The 22,677-nt window shown below is 41.8% G+C and overlaps 1 protein-coding gene across 7 annotated transcripts in view; it reads right to left on the reverse strand.

Annotated features, from left to right (window-relative positions):
• LOC141108427 (caM kinase-like vesicle-associated protein) overlaps positions 1-22,677 on the reverse strand; it is a 140,704-nt gene that overhangs the window by 38,791 nt on the left and 79,236 nt on the right. For 4 of the 7 annotated variants that reach the window (XM_073600020.1, XM_073600016.1, XM_073600017.1 and 1 more), the window contains exons 2-3: positions 18,051-18,155; positions 17,817-17,948 (exon numbers count right to left, since the gene is read on the reverse strand). In XM_073600020.1, the coding sequence (XP_073456121.1) occupies positions 17,817-17,948; positions 18,051-18,145 (227 nt within the window). In that variant the 5' untranslated portion in view covers positions 18,146-18,155. The remainder of the gene's footprint in view (positions 1-17,816; positions 17,949-18,050; positions 18,156-22,677) is intronic. The other 3 variants (XM_073600019.1, XM_073600018.1, XM_073600021.1) reach the window with 1 other exon arrangement.

Below are 22,677 nucleotides of genomic sequence, written 5' to 3' on the forward strand. Positions count from 1 at the left end.
TCAAAACTCCTTATCTTCATATTTTTTTCTGAGCTGGTAACATAGAAAGCACTGAAGCCTTGGGACCAGCATAATAGGTGGGGAATTTGCATTTACAGAAGGTCAGGAATGCCAGCCTCTCTATTTCCTTCAGGGCAGATTTATTTTAAAGTGTTTCTAAAAGCAGAAGGGTTTTGGGTGCAGCTCCCCCTCACACTTTCCTGAGCCCCATGTTGATCCAGGGATGTGCAAGAGAGCAGCGGCTCTCCCAGGTCTCTCTCACCTCATTGGCTCACACAGCTATAACAGCCAGTGAGCCAATGAGAGGAGTCGGGAGAGGCCGAGCCACGCTCTGTGTGTGAGTAGACAATGTCTATTCACAGGAGCATGGCTCAGGAGCGAGCCTGCTTGAGTGGCCCCATAGCAAGAGGCAGGGGGAAGAAACCAGGTGGGGGACCCAAAAAGACGAGGAGGATCAGGGCTGCTCTGTTCAAGATCATTGTACAGAGCGGGTAAGTATAACCACTTCAGCCCCGGAAGATTTTACCCTCTTCCTGACCAGAGCATTTTTTGCGATTCGGCACTGCGTCGCTTTAGCTGACAATTGCACGGTCATGTGACGTTGTACCCAAACAATATTGACGTCCTTTATTTCCCACAAATAGAGCTTTCTTTTAGTGGTACTTGATCACCTCTGCGGTTTTTATTTTTTGCAATATAAAAAAAAAAAAGAGTGACAATTTTGAAAAAAAAAAGCAATATTTTGCTATAATAAATATCCCCAATAATATATAAAAAAACAAATTTCTTTCTCAGTTTAGGCCGATATGTATTCTTCTACATATTTTTGGTAAAAAAAAATTGCAATAAATGTATATTGATTGGTTTGCGCAAAAGTTATAGCGTTTACAAAATAGGGGATAGATTTATGACATTTTTATTAATATTTTTTTTTATTAGTAATGGCGGTGATCTGCGATTTTTATCACAACTGCGACATTATGGCGGACACATCGGACACTTTTGATACTATTTTGGGACCATTGTCATTTATACAGCGATCAGTGCTATAAAAATGCACTGATTACTGTGTAAATGACACTGGCAGGGAAAGGGTTAAACACTAGGGGGCGATCAAGGGGTTATGTGTGTCCTAGGGAGTGATTCTAACTGTGAGGGGGGTGGGCTACCACTGACATGACAGCGATCACTGCTCTCAATGACGAGGAGCAGTAGATCTTTGTCATGTCACTAGGCAGAACAGGGAAATGCCCTGTTTATATAGGCATCTCCCCGTTCTGCCTCTGCACACTGCAACTGCGGGCCACCGGCGAACAGCGCGTTCCCGGGACCCGCAGGCATGCTACCACAGTGTGCGGCGGGCGCGTGCGCCTGATAGGCGGCAAATTTAAAGGGACGTACGGGTATGCCCATTTGCCTGCCTGTGCCATTCTGACGATGTTCATCGGTAAGCGAATAACAAGTTTTTATTAAAAAAAAAAACAACCTTTAGAAACAACCATCTTTAATGCATCTTTTAGGGTGTGCCCCCCAAATATCTTCTTTGTACATCTGTGTGCGGCAGTCGGCAAGCGGATAACCTTTAGAATCACTTTAAGCTCCTGAGCTCCCTCGTGTGACCTAAAACCTGATCACGAGGTCTCTGGCTATCAGAAGCACTTCCAGTTGTTAGAGACTGCAGAGAGTCCATAGATTTCTTTCAGGGATATTGTATCTGATAGATTTAGACCAAAACAGGAGGACCTTCAAGGCACAACCTTTGTGCGGTGCTACTGAGCAAGAAACAAAACCTAGATATGCAAAAAGCAAACAAGTTTGTCCTTGTGTACATATATAATTACAAATTGTATGTGGAAATAAGGTTTTAATACTTTTATACACGCTGATAGGAATTATCAACATGAATCTAAACTCTTCAACACATATGTAAAAAAGTCTATACTTCCCTTTTACGGTGGTTGCAAACCTCTGAAATGAAAATGAACAAAGAATATCCTTCTATAGTTTGTACTTGCCTCTATCCAAAGCACTGAGTGTGATTTCTATCTGCTCTCTCATTCCTCTGCTATCTGCATGAGACACTTCTGACAGTTTATGTGGGCACCAGACAATCCTGAGAGAACACCCTGCCCCCTCTCCAGCACACTGCAGTAGATTGACAGCCTCAGCTGTGAATGTTCCTATTTGAGACTGTAGAGAGAGAGGTGTGTCCTTTTCCTTCAATCGGGTCTCAGATTACACTCAGTTTTCTGCTCTATGCAGTGCAGTGTGTGTTATCAGATCCCTCCTGCCTCTGTAAGCTGAGAAATGCTGTCTAAATTCTGTTCTTTGAAGGGCTATAGTGAAGAGAGGGCAGCAGATAAATGGGTACAAGGTATGTAGGAGCATTTGTTTAGCCTCAGGTGATACAGAGATATTAGTCACTTCACTGGGTATATGTAAAGGTTTACAAAAAAATTAACCGCTTCCCGACTGATGCACGACGATATACGTTGGCAGAATGGCACGGATGGGCAAAAGGGGCATACAGGTACGTCCCCTTTAAGAAGCGGCATTGTGTGCCATGTTCTCCATGACCGCGGATCCAGCGGATTCGATGTCCGCCGAGTGCCCGCGATTGTGTCACGGAGAGGTAGAACAGGGAGATGCCTTTGTAAACAAAGCATTTCCCATTCTGCCTAGTGACAGGACAGAGATCATTGCTCTCGCTGTCATGTGAGTAGTAGCCCCTCTCCCCCACAGTTAGAATCACTGCCTAGGACACACTTAACCCCTTCATCGCCCCCTAGTGGTTAACCCCTTCACTGCCAGTTTCATTTACACCGTAATCAGTGCATTTTTATAGCACTGATCGCTGTATAAATGACAATGGTCCCAAAATAGTGTCAAAAGTGTCCGATGTGTCCACCATAATGTCGCAGTCACGCAAAAAATCGCAGATTACCGCCATTACTAATAAAAAAAAAAGAATAATAAAAATGCCATAAATCTATCCCCTATTTTGTAGATGCTATACATTTTGTGCAAACCAATCAATAGACACCTATAGCGATTTTTTTTTTTACCAAAAATATGTAGAAGAATACATATCGGCCTAAACAGAGGAAAAAATTTTTTGTTTTTTTTTATATATTTTTGAGGATATTTATTATAGCAAAAAGTAAAGAAAAATAGTTTTTTTTCCAAAATTGTCACTCTTTTTTGTTTATAGCGCAAAAAAACAAAAACCGCAGAGGTGATCAAATTCCACCAAAAGAAAGCTCTATTTGAGGAAAAAAAAAAGGACGTCAATTTTGTTTGGGTACAACGTTGCACGACTGTGCAATTGTCAGTTAAAGCGACGCAATGCCGACCCGCAAAAAATGCTCTGGTCAGGAAGGGGGTAAATCCTTCCGGGGCTGAAGTGGTTAGAGGAACCTGCTCTATTAAAACACTGTTTTCCTTTTAAACGAAACCTATGCCTGGCTTCCCCATATTGAAAACGTTGTGAAAGTGTCATTCTTTTAGCAATTTTATCGAACATAACATTGGGCAGATCTACTGCCCTACGTGGAAGATATTGGTTTTGGGCACTGCCACCTTTGTTCTTACTATGCAGTGTTGTGCTACAGTTGGGCCATCAGTCAGAGCTAGTCCCTTCGTGCTGCATGGACCATCCTGCAAGGATGTAGTACTTGACAGCTTGTGCGAACCTACAGAAGCGCTGTGTTATAGGCAGCTGTAGGGGCTGAGCCTATAGGGTATGGTGACCTACATGGAAGGTCAAAATTTGCATGTGAAATGAGGTGTGGTTTGGGGATATAGCAGATGCAGGAAGTTGCTAACAGCATACTTGGCAAACACGGGACATACAGTTACCTCTTCTATCCTCATACATTCATTCTAAGTTGACTGCAGAAGGCCCTGCGCTGTGCCTCCGGTGTTATACCAAAATAGACATCTCTGCTTTTCTGGCTAGTTCAGGATTGTCAGACAAGGATCATCTGGGGAAATCATAGCTAAAGTGATTCTGAGGATGTCTTTATTCTGTAGCTACTCTCCACCCCACCGCACCACTTGATGGTGATCAGGCATCAATGCTGTATCTTGACCACCTTATAGGCAGAAGGAATAAAGAAGAAAAGGGAAAACTTGTTTCTGCTTTCTGTTCTACACAAATGTGGTTTTGCTTCACGTGTGACACATTCACTTAACACTGAACTCCAGGCAGATGAAAAGACACCACTTATTGATGTGTGTTCATGTGAAATATTTCGGTTTTTACATACAAATAGCATAGGTAACTTAAATTGTCTATATATTAGGCCCATGCCTTCCTTTGTACTATAGGCCAGGAGACGAGGGAGCAGCACGCATGAAGAACCAATCGGATTGTGCTGTATGCACACGTGATGACCGAACCGTGCTGACAGAAGAGACCGGAATGAGCAGACTTGACGTCTGGAGTGTTCAGGTCTTCTTTCAAGGTCCTGTCAGCAGGCTGAGGGCTAGAGGCGATACCACCACTGTATTCCTTAAAATGGTTGTAAACCTTCGTGTTTTTTCACCTTAATGCATTCTATGCATTAAGGTGAAAAAACATCTGGCTGTGACTGGCCCCCCAGCCCCCCCCCCCCTGTCTTACTTACCTGAGCCCTGGAACTTTATCCTGGCTCTTGATTGGATAGATTGATAGCAGCGCAGCCATTGGCATCCACTGCTGTCAATCAAATCCAATGATGCGGGTGGCGGGGGCAGGGGCGAGTCATATATTCGGCAGCTATGGACGCCGGGAGCTGTACTCAGGATCGCACCCGAAAGGTAACCCCCCGGGAGAGCGCTTCTCCTAGGGGGTTAACTGATGTGGGGAGGAGCCGCAAGAGCTGCCGGGGGACCCCAGAAGACGAGGATCGGGGCCACTCTGTGCAAAATGAGCTGCACAGTGGAGGTGAGTATGGCATGTTTGTTATTTAAAAAAAAAAACCCTTACAATCACTTTAACTCTAGACAAAGTGGTGTCTCACCCTGTTGGTTGGCAGAGGTGTATAAATCACAAAAGTGTCTGAACAGAAATACAAATCCTTTGGTACACAAGATAGTTCACATATGTGTATTTCATCTGTGTATTAGCTGTTTCCTTGGAGTTCAGTATTTAAAGACAAAATGTAGTACAACCCCAATTCCAAAAAAGTTGGGACATTGTATAAAATCTACATAAAAACAGAATGCAATGATTTGCAAATCTCATAACCCATATTTTATTCACAATAGAAAACATATCAAATGTTTAATGCATGAGAGCATACACTGCTCTAAAACCTGCATATATTTTTCAGCATTGAGGGCGCCTTTCCAGATGTGCAGGCTGCCCATTCCATACGCACTAATGCACCCCCAATACCATCAGGGATGCAGGCTTTTCAACTGGGTGCTGGTGACAAACCAGAAGTTCCCTCTCTTCTTTAGTCCGGAGGTTGCCAAAAAGAATGTCAAATTTTGATTCTTCTGACCACAGAACAGTTCTCCACTTTGCAACAGACCAATTTAAATGAGCTTTGGTCCAGAGAAGATGGCAGGGTTTCTGGATCATGTTCATATATGGCTTCTTCTTTGCATGATAGAGCTTTACCCTGTATTTTTGGATGGCACAGCGAATTGTCACATACAGTATTTTTTTTTTTTAAGTATTCCTGAGCCCATACAGTAAAGTCCATCACAGAAACATCCGTGTTTTTAATGCAGTGCCGTCTGAGGGCCGAAGATCACGAGCATCTAATATTGAAATTCGGCCTTGTCTCTTGTGCACAGAGATTTCTCCAGATCCTTGGAATCTTTTGATGATATAATTTATTTATTTTATTTATTTATTTCAGGTACTTATATAGCGCCGTCAATTTACGCAGCGCTTTACATATATATATATTATACATTCACATCAGTCCCTATACCCTCAAGGAGCTTACAATCTAAGGTCCCTAACTCACATTCATACCTATACTAGGGCCGATTTAGACAGAATCCAATTAACCTACCAGCATGTCTTTGGAGTGTGGGAGGAAACCGGAGTACCCGGAGGAAACCCACGCAGACACAGGGAGAACATGCAAACTCCAGGCAGGTAGTGTCGTGGTCAGGATTCGAACCAGCGACCCTTCTTACTGCTAGGCGAGAGTGCTACCCACTGCGCCACTGTGCCGCCCATGTACTATAGGTGATGATATACAGTATTTAAAGTCTTTGAAATCTTTAGTTGAGGAACATTATTCTGAAATTGTTTGAACGTTTGTAGACACAGCTTTTCAAAGATTGATTAGGCTCTGCCTCTCTTTACTTCTTATGCCCCGTACACACGGTCGGATTTTCCGATGGAAAATGTCCGATCGGAGCGTGTTGTCGGAAATTCCGACCGTGTGTGGGCTCCATCGGACATTTTCCATCGGATTTTCCGACACACAAAGTTGGAGAGCAGGAGATAAAATTTTCCGACAACAAAATCCGTTGTCGGAAATTCCGATCGTGTGTACACAAATCCGACGGACAAAGTGCCACGCATGCTCAGAATAAATAAAGAGATGAAAGCTATTGGCCACTGCCCCGTTTATAGTCCCGACGTACATGTTTTACGTCACCGCGTTTAAAACGATCGGATTTTCCGACAACTTTGTGTGACCGTGTGTATGCAAGACAAGTTTGAGCCAACATCCGCCCGAAAAAATCCTAGGATTTTGTTGTCGGAATGTCCGAACAAAGTCCGACCGTGTGTACGGGGCATAAGACACTCTGTGGTTAATTCACTAGGCAAATCCACTTTGTACTACAAGTGCACTTGGAAGTGAAGTCGCTTTAGATCTGAGTGGAAGATCTGAAAAGAGGGGAAGCTCTGCTGATTTTTACCATCCAATCATGTACAAGCAAAAATGCTGTTTTTTATTTTCCTTGCATGTCCCCCTCAGATCTACAGCGACTGCATTTCCAAGTGCACTTGTAGTGCAAAGTGGATTTGTAAATCAACCCCTCTGACTCTCTAAGATGCTCTTTTTATACCCAGTCATGTTAGTGAGGTGTTGCCATTTTAAGTGGTTGTAAAGGCTGAAGGTTTTTTACCTTCATGCATTCTATGCATGAAGGTTAGGGGCGAGCCACAGCTCTATGTGTCTAATGGACGCATAGAGCAGGGCTCAGGAGTGAGCACACATCAATGCCCCCATAGCAAGCAGCTTGCTATGGGGGCACTGGTCAAGGGGGAGAAGCCAGGAGCACTGGTCTGGGGACTCGAAAAGAAAAGGATCAGACCTGCTTTGTGCAAAACTATTGCCCAGAGCAGGTAAGTATGACATGTTTGTTGTTTGCCATTTCAAAAAGCAGAACCTTTAATACCACTTAAACCTAATTAGTTGCAAAATGTTCTTGCAGCTCTTCCTTGTTAGTACCACTTACTTTGCCAGTTTTTTGTTGCCCAGTCCCAACTTTTTGAGAAGTGTTGCTGTCATTAATTTCAAAATTCTTTCTTTGTACATTTTATCAGTTTAAACATTTGATATGTTTTCTATTATAAATAAAATATGGGTTTATGAGATTTGCAGATTATTGCATTCTGTTTTTATGTAGATTTTTCACAGCGTCCCAGCTTTTTTTGGAATTGGGGTTGTACATGTGATATGGGTTGTGGCTTCCCAAGGACATATAGCTTTTCATTCTCCTCCTAACCACTTGCCAACCACCTAACTGGGAAAATGTATCATTTGTTTGACTTTAAATACTGGGGGGTTATGGCTGCAACTAGGTTCCATAACCCCGGTATTTTCTTTTCCCTCAGGAGTCAGACTTTTCGTTAAAAGTAATCCCCACAGAAGTGATGAGTGTGACGTCACTTCCGGTTCTCCAGGCCATGTAAACATGGCTTTTATTTTTTCTTAAAGCAAAAGATTTAAAAAACATCTTTTACTTTTAAAGGTAAAGGAGAAATTACCCCAGGTCTTACTGACCCCAGATCTCTCCATAAAGAAGACCTGTCATGCTGTATTGCTATCGCAAGGGATCTTTACATTTCTTGCGACAACAATAAAAGTAATAAAAAAAGAATGAAAAATTAAAGGAAAAGTGTAAAAAAAAAAAAAAATGGAATAAAATAAATAATAAATAAATAATATATATTTTTAAAGCGCCCCTATCCTCACGTGCTCTCACGCAGTAGTGAACGCATACGTAGATCACGCCCACATATGTAAACGGTATTCAAACCACACATGTGAGGTATCGCCACGAATGTCAGTGGGAGAGCAATAATTCTGGCACAGAACCTTCTCTGTAACTCTAAACTGGTAACCTGTAGAAATTTTTAAACCGGAGATTTTTTAAGTACCGTAGTTTGGTGCCATTCCAAGAGATTTTAAATGTTAGATATCTATTTACTCGGTGTAGCATCATCTTTCATATTATACAAAAAAAATGGGGTATATATTATGTTTCATTTTCCTTTTTTAATTTATTATAGTGTATTTTCACCAAAAAAAAAAATGCATTTGAAAAACCGCTGGACAAAAAGCATGTGACAAAAAAAAACAAAAAAACAACTGCCATTTTATTTTCTAGGGTCTCTGCTAAAAAAAATATATATATAATGTGTGGGGGTTCTAAGTAATTAGTCCTAGCAAAAAATACTTAAGAAAGTGGCTCTATTGCATTCTCATCCAAACATGTTTTGGGTTCTTGGAGATGGAATGGGATGGTATTTAGGCAGAATATAAGACAGAAAAAAGCAATGGAGTACCTCACCAACGTGGCAATGTTTTTTTCTAGCCCAACAAGCACGCAGGAGCCGTGAGCTCTAAAAACCAGTTTCGCCCTCTGGCTATATAGCATTACAGGGGTTTGTAAACCACATAAGTGACTGAACAGAATTAAAAATAATTTAAAGACAAAATAATATTCATATTATAAGAATTTGTATTAGGCTGTTTGCATGGAGTGTTGACCTATTACATATTCAGCTGGCAAGCATGTCTGCATGTAGGTATGTGTTATATAACCAGTGTCAGTCATTAATAATTCCAGCACCTACTTCAAAAGTTTCCTCCAGTTAAACTTTATTTAATCTGCTCCATATACACCATTGTTCCACCTTCCTTAACTGCTTCTGTCAGCAGATTTTCCAGCGCGCAGAGAGACAATTGGGCACCATGTCATAAAGTAAACTGGGGCAATGTAGCTGATAAATATGTATGACAGGAAAACTCCCCGCTGATCACGGTGGTGTGTCACAGCGATACGCAGAAAATGGTCACGGTGCCGAGAATAGCCTCAGATCGCTCACTGACAAACACAGCTCCACTGTTGAAGACGTAATCATGAAACATACAAAACTCTCTTGTGGCATATAGTCTAATCAATCTCATTCCAAGCCATAAAAGCGGGCGTTTTTCAGGTCAGACCTGACAATGATTAGTCGTTATGATAAGCTTTTATGGCTTCATTTGCCATTCTGTAATTTTAAAGGTAACTTGTCTAGATGATTGTCACCACCGAAGCTTCCATTCAGCAATGAAAGCTGCCTTGGTCCATTCCCTAGTGTTGCTAGTTTTGAAGCAGGATTGTCACTGTGTGTGATATTCTATAGACGTATTTTTTCTTTTTTTGCTTTGATGAAGGCTCCATAGCTGAAAAGCGTCAACATATAGCCTGTACCTTTGTACCCATGTAACAAATAAAGTGCTTTTATTTAAGCGTATCTGAGTTGCTAGCCTTCCTGATTCAAGAATTTTACCTATGGGACCTGAACGCCCTGGCTAGAGCACCAGATCAAAGTTCATGGACTTCCATATTAGCAGTAGAGCTGGGGTAACAATTTGTTTATTCTATAAATGTACTGTAGTTCTGTTTCCAGGGGTCAGGAAAGTTGAGTCATCTTCCACTGAACAAACTGAACGTTTTTTGCTTCCTTAAACAAAACTCTCTATTTCCAACATAGATCTGGCCATTTTGGACCATGAATGACCCAAAAATGGAAATTGCTGTCCCCAATTTTACATTGCTTGCAGAGACTCCTTAATGCTCAGAAGCTTCATTTAAGAGAGTGGGGCATTTAAGGAGAAGCGGGGCTTCCACTGAATACCTTTAATATCAAATTAGTTTCTTTGGATCTGTAGCTAATTCAAGAGAAGTATGGCCAAACCTTTTTTGGCCATACTTCTCTTATGTGTCTCAGGAATGCACTTACTTGTGCTCTCCAGTCACCCAAAGTCAGCTTATAGCTGGTTACTGCCCGCTATCAGCTGACATCACAGAGCCGCTCCAGGCTCTGGAAGGATCCCGACTGTATTGTCAGGATCCACCCAGCTGCTTGACTAACAGCTGGCTGTGACTCTCAGTGCAGCTCATCCCTTCTCTTGCCTGGTGCTCCAGTGAGCACTGAAGGGGCAGAGCAGAGGGTGGTTACTGACAGTTTTGGGTTTTTTTTGTACCCCAAACTTCTCCTTTAAAGTGTATCTAAACCCAAGAACAAAATGTATTATATTGCAGCTTAACAGTCCTTCGATGGCTGCATTTTTTTTCTAATTTTGGGCTTTCTTTCCTTTATTTTCAACTAGTGATTCCTCCAGGAACACACTTCCTATACTAGTGTGACAACACTCACTTACTTATACTGAACTGTACCCATGGAGGAGCAGTGTTGTCTGTAAGTGTGTTAGGACCACAGAGCACCTTCCCCTCTCTTCAATCCCAAAACATAAAGTGGAGGTGTTTTGTAGTTCAAATACATGAAATTGGCAGGGCTTGATAACACTGCTTGAGAAAACACTGCAGAGAGGGCAGGCAGGCATCAGCTCACAAGATTTCAGGCAGAGTCAGCAGGAATTTTTTTTACACTTTTCAGACAGATAAAACAAAACACTTTCATCTATATATCTTACAGACCAAAAGGGAGCAAATTAGAGAAGCTCATTGATAGGGATTGCATACCCTTTAACGTGGTGATAAGATTTATTGCCTTGCCTTCATTTAATCAGCCAGTTACAGTGCAGGGACAAGGACATCTAGAGCCCAGAGCCAAATTGTACCCCCCTCCCAAAGATGTATGTGTTAGCAAAAATACCCCCCCCCCAAAAAAAAAAAGATTAAGCACTAATCTGCATGCTTACCCTCTAAGCATAAATCCCCCCTTCCTCCCAGTACAAGTCTGCCCCCTGCTGAAAACCCCCTCCTGGAAAAAATCTTTGCCCCCCCCCCCCATTCCCCTAAGCTCAAATCCTCTCTCTCCCCATATATCCCCAGCACAAATCCCCCCCCCCCCAAAAAAAAAAAAATGTCCCCATCTTAGCACAAATCCTTTACCCCTCAAATTTTCCCTGTGAGAACAAATCCTCCCTGCCACTTCAAATCTCCCATCCTAGCACACATTCCCCCCAAATGTCCCCTCTTAGCACAAATACCCCCCAATCATCCCATCTAGCACAACCCCCCCCCCCCCCACAAAAAAATGTACGATCTTAGGAAAAATCCCCCCTACCATATTACCTTTTCTAGCACAAATCCCTGAAATCTCCCCTCCTAGCTCAAATCCTCTTCACCCATCCCCCTTCCCAACACAACCCCCCCCCCCCCAAATCACCACTCCTAGCACACCTCTTCAAATTTTCCCTCCTAGAATAATTCTTATCCCCTGACACCGCCCCCTAAATTCCCCCTCCCAGCACAAATTCCCTCCCCCCAATCTCCATGTCTTGCCCCCCCTCCACCTCACCTCATATGATACCAGAGTGCTCAGGGCAGCCGCCTTTCCTGCCCACCCCTTGTCCCTGTTCATACACATTCATTATTAAAGAGATGGGTTGGCATCTCTAATGGGAAAATATCCTAAAAATGATGTCCGCCATCTTGAAGTCCTTTATTTTCACCTGGTGATTCTGCCAGTAACACACTTCCTTTCCTAGGGTGACAACACTCACTCACTCACTGTAATGTACCTATGGAAGAGCAGTGTTGTCACCCTAAGACAGGAAGTATGTTAGGACTATAGAGCACCTTTCTCTCTCTTCAATACCAATACATATGGTGGAGGTGTTCTGTAGTTCAATATGTGACATGGGCGGCGCTGATAACACTGCTTGTGAAAACACTGCAGAAAGGATAGGAAGTTATCAGCTCACAAGATCTCAGGCAGGTCCAAAAGCACATTTTTTACACTTATCAGGCAGATAAAACGAAACACTTTTATCTGTGTATCTAACAGACCAAAAGGGAGTAAATAGGAGAAGCTCATTGATAGGGACTGCATACCCTTTAATGTGGTAATGAGATTAATTCAGCACCTTACCGACATTTAATCAGCCAGTTACTGTGCTATTCATACACATTCAGTTAAAAAGGAATGAGTTGGCAACCCTAATGGGCAAATGTCCAAAATGATATGTTTACCTTCTTGAAATCCTTCATACTGGAGAAATATGTTAAAGTTTGTTCCGGAAAGCTAGTTGGCACTATTTGCTTGAAGAATGAAATTTGCTTTTAGAAGGCAGTCGTTGTGGGCTAAAAAATGGCCACAAGCGCTTTTACCGAAAAGGAAGCAGACTACAGACTACTGAATGCTATGAAATATTCATGCACTTCTACCCACTGTCTATTTGACTGATTAGCACTTTAAGACCATTAGGTATGGATACCTGGACCACTTTGAGAAATGTACTGAAACTATACTTACAAGAATGCACACACGTCACTGTGCAAAAACCATTTTTGTGGTCAATATATTTTGTCTTTTGTTATATTACATTTATATTTGGATGTTTTGGAACTACAACCATAGATCAGAAACATGAGAAAGAAGCATTCTTGTTGCCTTTACTTCTATTTACTTCTTGTTACTCTTGTCACCCAATCAGATTCTCCCTTTCATCCTCTATTTCTAACATTTGCTGGGAAGGACGTACATAATCTCCTGAGGATGGTAACCCCTAGCATAGAGTGGAGTTCAAAACGATAATGCATGCTGTACCCAAAAGCAAATAGGTTTCAGTTTATAGTGAGGTCAGGATAAAAAGCTTGACAGGACATAGGCTATAGGGCTGTGATGTCTGCTTTATAGCTTCCACAGCCTTGAGAGCATGGCCATTCATGCAGTTACAATCTGCTTCCCTCACGTCACAGTTTCTGCAGTGTGTTCCATACATCTTGTATATGGCAACTGTTATTTCACTTCTATAGCACCAAAGCCAACTTGAGGTTGCAATCTTAAAGCAAACCTGTGTTTAATTTTAGGATGTTATAACATCGCAGCACCCCAGGTACAATATTTCGAAAAAGTATTAATACCCCTTGAAATTTTCCACATTTTGTTATGTTACAACCAAAAACATAAATGTATTTTTTACAAATAAATATGTGAAAATTGTGGTGTGCATTTGTATTTTACTTTACTCTGATGCCCCTTACTAAAATCTAGTGGAACCAATTGCCTTCAGAATTCATCTAATTAGTAAATAGAGTCCATCTGTGTGTAATTTAATCTCAGTATATATACAGCTGTGCTGTGAAGCCCTCACAGGTTTGTTAGAGAATCTTAGTGAACAAACAGCATCATGAGGGCCAAGGAACACACCAGACAGGTCAGGGATAAAGGTGTGGAGAGGTTTAAAGTGGGGTTAGGTTATAAAAAAAATATCCCACGCTTTAAACATCTAACAGAGCACTGTTCAATCCATCATCCGAAAATGGAAAGAGTATGGCACAACTGCAAAGTTCTGCCCTCGTTCACCTCCATAATGACTCCTGAGGTCATCAACTTAATAGCCCAAAGATAATACTAGGGATGAGGCAGACCTTATTAGTCCAGGCTCTGGTCAGAATATGCATATTAGGTCCCCTGGGACACCCTAAAAATAAACCAAGATAGTGTGTTTATTTTACTTTGACGTCCCCTCCTGCATTCATGTCCTGGCTAATGGACATTGCATCTGGAGGGTTCTAGAAGTGATAATATTAACCCACAGCTCTCCCCAGGCTGATACCCACATACCCCTCCTACCTGACCTGCTACTCATCTAATCATCATTGAGTGATGGACATCACTGCAGTTGCAGTCAGAGAGATATACTGATCATGGGGGCTATTCCCAGAAGAGCCACAGAAGACTTACCTGCACCTGGCAGCTTTAGTGAGGCTTTCTGACTCCATGCCTCCTATGTAAGAACATCATCCCAGGATCCATCCATACCCCTACAGCCACTATCTTTGCCTAGAAACGAACCTATCTGGATCTTCTGTCACTATATGGATCAGGACTGACATTCCCTTATGGGATCCATAATCCATGAAACATACAAAACTCTCTTGTGGCATATAGTTTAATCAATCTCATTCCAAGCCATAAAAGCGTCAGACCTGACAATGATTAGTCACAACGCAATGTTAAGCTTTTATGGCTTCATTTGCCATTCTGTAATTTTAAAGGAAACTTGTCTAGATGATTGTCACAACCGAAGCTTCCATCCAGCAATGAAAGCTGCCTTGGTCCATTCCCTAGTGTTGCTAGTTTTGAAGCAGGATTGTCACTGTGTGTGATATTCTATAGATGTATTTTTTCTTTTTTTTTTGCTTTGATGAATGCTCCATAGCCGAAACGTGTCAACATATAGCCTGTACCTTTGTACCCATGTAACAAATAAAGTACTTTTATTTAAGAGTATCTGAGTTGCTAGCCTTCCTGATTCAAGAATTTTACCTATGGGACCTGAATGCCCTGGCTAGAGCACCAGATCAAAGTTCATGGAATTCCACATTAGCAGTAGAGCTGGGGTAACAATTTATTTATTCTATAGATGTACTCTAGTTCTGTTTCCAGGGGTCAGGCAAGTTGAGTCATCTTCCACTCTTCCTTTAGACAAAACTCTCTATTTCCAACATAGATCTGGCCATTTTGGACCATGAATGACCCAAGAATGGCAACATGTAACATTGTGTTACATGTTCCTGTACCCTGTTTGTGGTTGTGTGTCCCTGACACAACTAGCGTGCATTACCCTGCATAGTCTAGCAGATTTTATGTTTCCCCACACTTGTGGCTGTCAAGCAGCAACATGATTTTAGATAATTAATTTTGATTAAACCTTATTATTAATATTCATTGAGCGGTCCACACTCTCAGTCATTTACAGCCTTTCTTTTCGGTTTTCTCCTCTCTTTGGGCTGGGGAGAAAGTCTATTCTTTCCTAGTATGCTTTGAGGCTATATGACTGAACTGTACTGGTATGAGTAGACAGGATTTACTTCTTTGATTCATGCCTTGTTCATCTTTTGCTTTTTTTTGTTCTTGAAGTGATAAGTCACTGTGAGTAAAGAAAAGGTAAAGAAAAGTTCCAGCAAGACTGCATTTAGGATGTAGATACATACATTCTCTCTGCCCGTATATAGGCACTGTCGTTGCCTTTTCTCCATACAAAAAATATTTTCATCTATTGTTTATAAAGAAAAACCTACCCTTACGAGCAAGAAGATGGTAGCATTTTATTAAAGCTACCAGGCTTATTAGATCTATAACAGCTAAACTCACGGGACTTCAGAGCACAACACATTATAATGCCGTCTGGTTTTCAACTGACCATAATCCAATCTTCTCAAGGGTTGACTTAGAAACCCTGAGCCTGTTATTTTCTCAGCTTCAGCTCAGAGCTTATATTGCTACTAAAACAGATAAAAAATGATGTGTTAGTCAATATTATCAACTTTCCAAGCAGAAGGGGTTTCCCTTGGGTACTTTAAAAGGTTAATCTGTAAAACAAAGAATATCATTTTCTGGAGCAGGCTTTCGGTATAACTGGAGACAGATACTTCCATCAAACTCATCAAGAGGTTTTTACTAACATGCTAAAAGTTACCATCCCTAAATCTGTTTCAATATGTTTATTGCAGGTTTCTGATAAAATATAACAAGCACACAGTCAGCCCATGCAGGGGCTGAGCTAAACATTCTCATGTGAAGACAGGCATCAGAAATAGTCAAAACATCAGGAATTCAGTCCAAAAGTAAGGAGGACCAGCAAGGAAGTCAGATTATATATTCCAATCATTGCAAGGCAGTCCTCTAAGGGGCAACAGTACCCCCAGAGGTATATATATATATATATATATATATATAAACTAACAACGTAAAAAGAAAAGGAAGAGTGCAAAAAAGACCACAGACTCGGGATCGGCAAAGGCAACAATTATAAATTACCATTGCTGGCGAAAATCTGAGAGAAGAAGAAATAGTTATTCCAAGGTCCCCAAACCTTGAGGAATCCTTCAGGATACTAAACCAGCAAGGCCACCATATGGGTTTTAACACCCAGGAAGGCGACAGACGGGTATTCCAGGTATGCACAATGCTAGAATACCTATTTAAAGGCATAACGGCCAATCAGCATTTAGTTTCATTGCCTCATCCATGGACAGATCTGTCACTGATCTGTCACTGAGGATAGTAAAAGATCTGCCCTCAATTTTTTGCTCCACTGCAACCTACTGGGATATTTTTCTTGAACAGCTGATGAAAACAGACCTTGAAAAATCCTCTGGAAAACAAGAAGTCTGTTCCAAAAAGTTGGGTGGGGCCAACAACAATGTATACAGTGCTCTTAATGCCCCCCAAAGCTGTTTCCCATAGAATCCTTGGCTCCAGTGGTCATTATTAGTGGTTTCATTATTACAACTATTGGGCATGGCAGCTTAAAGTGGATGTAAACCCATTCTCATCCCTTCTAAACTACTGCCATAGGGGTTATCTATAAGGATATACATGCCTCCTGCATATCCTTGCCTGTCAAATGTCTCCCCTCTGTCTGTTATGAGACCCGAAAAAATGCAAATTCTGTGGGTGGCTCTGTTGTCTGGAGCTCGGTGGGTGGAGTTGTGATGTCAGTAGACTCCCCGCCCACCTCTACACTCCCTTTGTCAACATGCATTTTCTCCTGTGTATTTCTTACACTGAACTTCTGCTATGATCACTAACATCCAGTCAAAACCCAGAAAAGTCACCACATGAGTTCAGCATGCCCAGTCATGCTGAGGGGTGGAGCACCCAATCCTGGGAGAGCTGGAGAAGAAAGGAGGAGGGGATCTGATGTACACAGAATGTCTCTCTCAGGCTTGTGCATGAGATATGTAAATCACCTGTCACTCACAGCAAGGGGAGAAATGGACTCCTATTTCCCTGTCTCTCCATTTTTATCTCACTGAAGGATTGCTCAGAGCTGGATTAACTCTTTGTGGCCCAACTGGGCACAGATTACATGAAATCCTATCCTGTACAAGGTGCAAGCCTTAATTAAAAAAAAAATTTGAGTTTAAATCCAATTTAGGGGATGATTGTCCAGTCGGTGAAGGATATTTTTAAGTCCACATGGTAACAAGGATTTTCCAGACTTGGGTGAACATATGTTAAGTGTTTGGTAAAGGTTTCATACTTTTCTTCCCACAAAAGGGGAAACAATCTGCAATTAGATGAAAATTTCTATGTTCGGCAACAAATATTAGTAATGCTCCAAAGCGCTCATCATCAATGATGACCCATACATCACAGTTGATATCTCAGTTGTGTTTTTACAGCATGTGGTTGGTGCAGATTTGTAACCACTACTTTACGACTTTCATGAAACTTGATGGTTACAAATCTTCAATTTTGTGTAAACAAATAGAACAGCAAAAAATAACGGTTTCCTCATTTTTTTTACACCCTGCTACCATTTCCCAATTATAACTAGAATACCTTGCTGTTGCTGTTGAGTTTCCTCCCTGAACCTCAGCAGAACTCAGGGTCAGCTGCTAGGCTGCTACAAAAGATTGCTATTTTGCTATTTACTTACATTTTTAGAATCATGATCTCATTCTTTGCCGCCCTCCTCACTTTTCGGCCATCCTTCTTCAGAAATTTTTTGCAGACGTAGAGACGATCGGTCTGCATCTCCCGGGCCAAGCAGATTTCACAGAACTCTTTCCTGCGCAATGTGAAAACATTATTGTGCTACACCTCACAGGCCCATACAGAGTAAAGACAGCAAACCACACTCAATGACAACCGAAGGAAACACAATACTCACGCACAGAGAAGCTGGCCAATCTCATATTTGTCTGTGATGTCAGAGAAACAGTTGTAGGTTTTCTCATTGCGGACACTGATGCATCCAAAAGGCATGGCAGCTGCACTAGAAAGAAATGAAGAAATCTGAGAGAAGAGGAGAAGGAACCCTGGGGGAGGAAGGTGTACTGGGGGGACAATCGCTACTGGGCCCATGATTCAGGGTTCCCAATGACTGTTACAACTCTTTATGCATCACCTGTACACAATAAACAGCATTTTCCTTTTATTTGTCTCATATTTTCTTCTGTTGTCTGTCGTTTAATCATCCACTAAGCTTATAAAATTAGAAAAAGGTCACATTTTACAGGATTTTTTTTTTTTTTTAAATTGGGTACCTGAAGGGCTGAACAGGACAGTGTAAGCCTTATGATATAAATTGGGCAGTATAAATTTTGTATCTGTGATTTTTTGTTAAGCCTTTGTTACTTTGGCAACGTGTGGAAACAGGTAGAACGTATTTCAGTAGCATCTTGCCTCTAGGCACAACAGAGCCGTCTCTTGTTCTGAAGCAATGCTCATTAAAAAAAGAGACTTACCAGCGCTTGAGGAATTGTTTTCAAGCAAAGTGCAGGTTGGCAGTGGATTGATGGTGTGGGGGGCAATAGGACATCTGACCACAAGAGCATATGTTTTTTCTCTTTTATGAAGCACATAAATTGCCTGTGTTTTCTGATGAACTTTCCATAAAATGTTGAGGTCTGATGTGGCAATTTTTTATGTTTTTCTCTGTTGCCTGTAGACCACATGTCTTCTCCCTCCACCTTTCCTTCTACAGCTTGTCTCTGAACTGACAGTCACTGCATGCACACCTGACCATTACTGAAACACTGCATTGTGGGGTATGCCATATTACAAAGACAGAAACATTAAAGTGATTGTAAGAGCCGGTTCACACGGGGGCGACTTGTCAGGCGACCTAGCCGCCTGACAAGTCGCCTCCCGTTCTGTACAATGGAACCGTTTGCGTCGCTCCGACTTAGAAGAAAGGTTCCTGTACTACTTTGGGGGCGACTTGCATAGACTTCTATACAGAAGTCGTCTTGCAAGTCGCCGCGGCAGTCGTGTGCAGGTCGCCTCGGTGAGGCGACCTGCAAGTCGTGCCGCTTCTAATGTGAACCGGCGCTTAGAGTTCGTTTTTTTTTTTTTTAAATAACAAACATATCATACCTCCACTGTGCAGCTCGTTTTTCACAGAGTGGCCCTGAACCTGCTCTTCTGGGGTCCCCCAGAGGCTCTTGCGGCTCCTCCCCACATCAGATAACCCCCTAGGAGAAGCGCTAGGAGATTACTTTGCGGGCACGCTCCCGAGTCCAGCATTCGGCGCCCATAGAGGCCGAATGCAGGACTCGGCCCCGGCCTCACCCCCCCCCCGCGTCGTTGGATTTGATTGACAGCAGCGGGAGCTAATGGCTGTGCTGCTATCAATCTATCCAATCAAGAGCGGAGAACCCCAAGCAGAGAGACAACCTTTAATGCATAGAATGCATTAAGGTGAAAAAACACGAAGGTTTACAAACCCTTTAAAGGTTTTCATCTGTATATAAGGACAGTTCAAGGGGCCTTAAAGCTGAACTCCAGGATAAACAAATATTGTCTAAATACAAGAGTCATGCTTATTCTTCCTTGAATTACAATGTGCTTTGTGTTTTTCTTCCAGATCCGTGCAACAATCCAGTGTGAACTTTTTCCTCTGTGCAGGAGCTTCCTGTAATGATGATTGGTCATTAAAGGTTTTGCAGGGTGACTGGTCTTGTCTCCACCCCCTCATGTAGTTTTCTGCAGGCAGCCTGTATTGGGTGGGGTCTGCTGGGTCCCTCCCATAGCTCTGCTGTCTGCACAGGCTGTGTACTGCACAGTGATGATGTCAATGCTTTATATAGTAATAACTGGGTTTGCAAAAGGCATTTGGTGCACACAATCTGTATATATATTCTTTGTGATTATTCAGGAATATATTTAAAGTATAGTGAGGGAAAAAAGTATTTAATCCCCTGCTTCTTCTGTACGTTTGCCCACTGACAAAGAAATGATAATAATATATAATATAATAATTTTAATGGTAGGTTTATTTTAACAGTGAGAGACAGAATAACAACAAAAATATCCAGAAAAACGCAATTCAAAAAAGTGATAAAATGATTTTTATTTTAATGTGTGAAATAAGTATTTGATCCCCTATCAATCAGCAAGATTTCTGGCTCCCAGGTGTCTTCTATACAGGTAATGAGCCGAGGAGTGCTCCTAATCTCAGCTTGTTACCTGTATAGGAGACACCTGTCCACAGAAGCAATCAATCAGATTGCCATTTCTCCACCATGGCCAAGACCAAAGAGCTGTCTGAGGATGTCAGGGACAAGATTGTAGATCTACACAAGGCTGGAATGGGCTACAAGACCATCGCCAAGCAGCTTGGTGGGAGGGTGACGACAGTTGGTGCAATTTTTCTCAAATGGAAGAAACACAAAATAACTGTCAATCTCCCTCGGTCTGGGGTTCCATCCAAGATCTCACCTCATGGAGTTTCAATGATCATGAGAATAGTGAGGAATCAGCCCAGAACTACACGGGAGAATCTTGTCAATGATCTCAAGGCAGCTGGAACCATAGCCACCAAGAAAACAACTGGTAACACAATACGCCGTGAAGGACTGAAATCCTGCAGGACACCCGGGAGCCAGAAATATTCCTGATTGATATGGGATCAAATACTTATTTAACTCATTAAAATTAAAATCAATTTATAACTTTTTTTAAATTTGTTTTTCTGGATATTTTTGTTGTTATTCTGTCTCTCAGTGTTAAAATAAACCTACCATTAAAATTCTAGACTGATCATTTCTTTGTCAGTGGGCACACGTACAAAATCAGCAGGGGATCAAATACTTTTTTCCCTCACTGTAAAACTATAGGCAAAACTTTTTTTCATTTTGGATAGAGTAAGGGAGGGTTATAACCCCTGTAAGGTTTATTTTTGCCATCTTTGTCCCATTGGGGAGATTCCCCTTCACTTCCTGTCCCATAGCCAAACAGGAAGTGGGAGAAAATCCCTGAAAATTAAGGGAATTTCTTGGGGACCCCCAGGTCACCAGAACTAGTGTTCCCATTGGAAGATTTCCCCTCTATTACTTTTCTGGGGACAACCCCAAAATTTGGGATTTTCTTGTACTTTCAATGATAATGGTAAACAGGACAGATAGAGAGGCTGAATGGGGACACAGACAGCTATAGAACCTGGCAGGTGTTCTTATCCCTATCCACTCCATCCAAACTAAGAAAAACAGTTTTGCCTTCAGTTATACTTCAAATGAAAGTTTTATGCCTGGAATTCCATACCTCCCAACCTTTTGAGATGGGAATGAGGGACACCTATCAGCAAAAGTATGCAGGCATAGGACACACCCGCTGGCACGCCCCCTTAAAGGAGAACTGTACAAAAAAACAAGATTGGTTAAACACACAAGTGCTTTTTTATCCACTAATATTCCTTAATATTGGCTTTTGGAATTTACAAATGCAGCAATTTAGAAATTGGATGAAAGTTTTAGCGCTGGAAAACACTTTTTGATAGATAAAACGTGCATTTTATATACATCTATATGGATCAGACCAAAATGAAGGACAAATGAGGAGGAATGAGGGGCAGAGGGACATTGCTCCAAATCAGGGACACTCCCTCGAAATCAGGGACAGGTGGGAGCTATGGAATTCTGCTTTAACACTTGCCTGAATCTTACTAGAATATGGTTGTGAAACTGTAGGTAGGCTTTTAAAAAAAAATAAATTAAAGTGATATTTTTCTTTAAGATCCTCAATGACCCTTCTGACATGCCTCCGCTGTCTTTTGACATCAGTAATAAATACCACCCAGGATACACAAAGATTTTCAGATGTCTGATACAATATTGTTATGTCATATCAGATAATATGGCATGACAAATTGCTCATGCTGATCTTGCCTTGAGGGTTGCGATGGATGATGTGCTGGGAGTATATGTATCTGCTGAGCAGGAAGAGTGAGCAGCAGTTGTCATGATATTTACTGCAGCTTCAGATCTGGTGCTCAAACCAAAAGCTTGATGTGGCACAGTATGAGCAAGTGTGGAACAGATGGACTAAGTACAGCTCAGTGCACACAGCCTGTTTCATCTAGCCACTGCACAGACACGCATACAGCTTGTACTATACAGTCAGTGCACAAACACACAAACTCTTCTATTCAGCTGATACACACACACATTAAAGCATGTTGTCCTCCTTCTGGCAGTCTCTGGCTTTAAAATGGCCCTCCCACAAATATTATTTAGGCAACCCCCTTCTAGTTGTAAAATAAGTCTGTAAATACTCACCTTTCCTTGTTCCGGCATTAGGCATTACCAAACACCGCTCCATTAAAGAGTTTCCCATCCCCTGAATTCTATTTGGAAACTGACACTTCCTGGTGTGTCAATTTCCTAGGTCCCCAGCAGCTCTTGTGGGTACCTCCCGCTGACCTCCAGAAGGCACACTATCAATGAGAGGGTCGGGGGGAACCAGTGAGAGCTGAGGAGGAACTAAGGAGATAAACAGGAGACTCTATTTCTGTGCAG

The sequence above is a fragment of the Aquarana catesbeiana genome, linkage group LG09 (assembly GCF_042186555.1).
Source record: "Aquarana catesbeiana isolate 2022-GZ linkage group LG09, ASM4218655v1, whole genome shotgun sequence".
Lineage (NCBI taxonomy): Eukaryota > Metazoa > Chordata > Amphibia > Anura > Ranidae > Aquarana > Aquarana catesbeiana.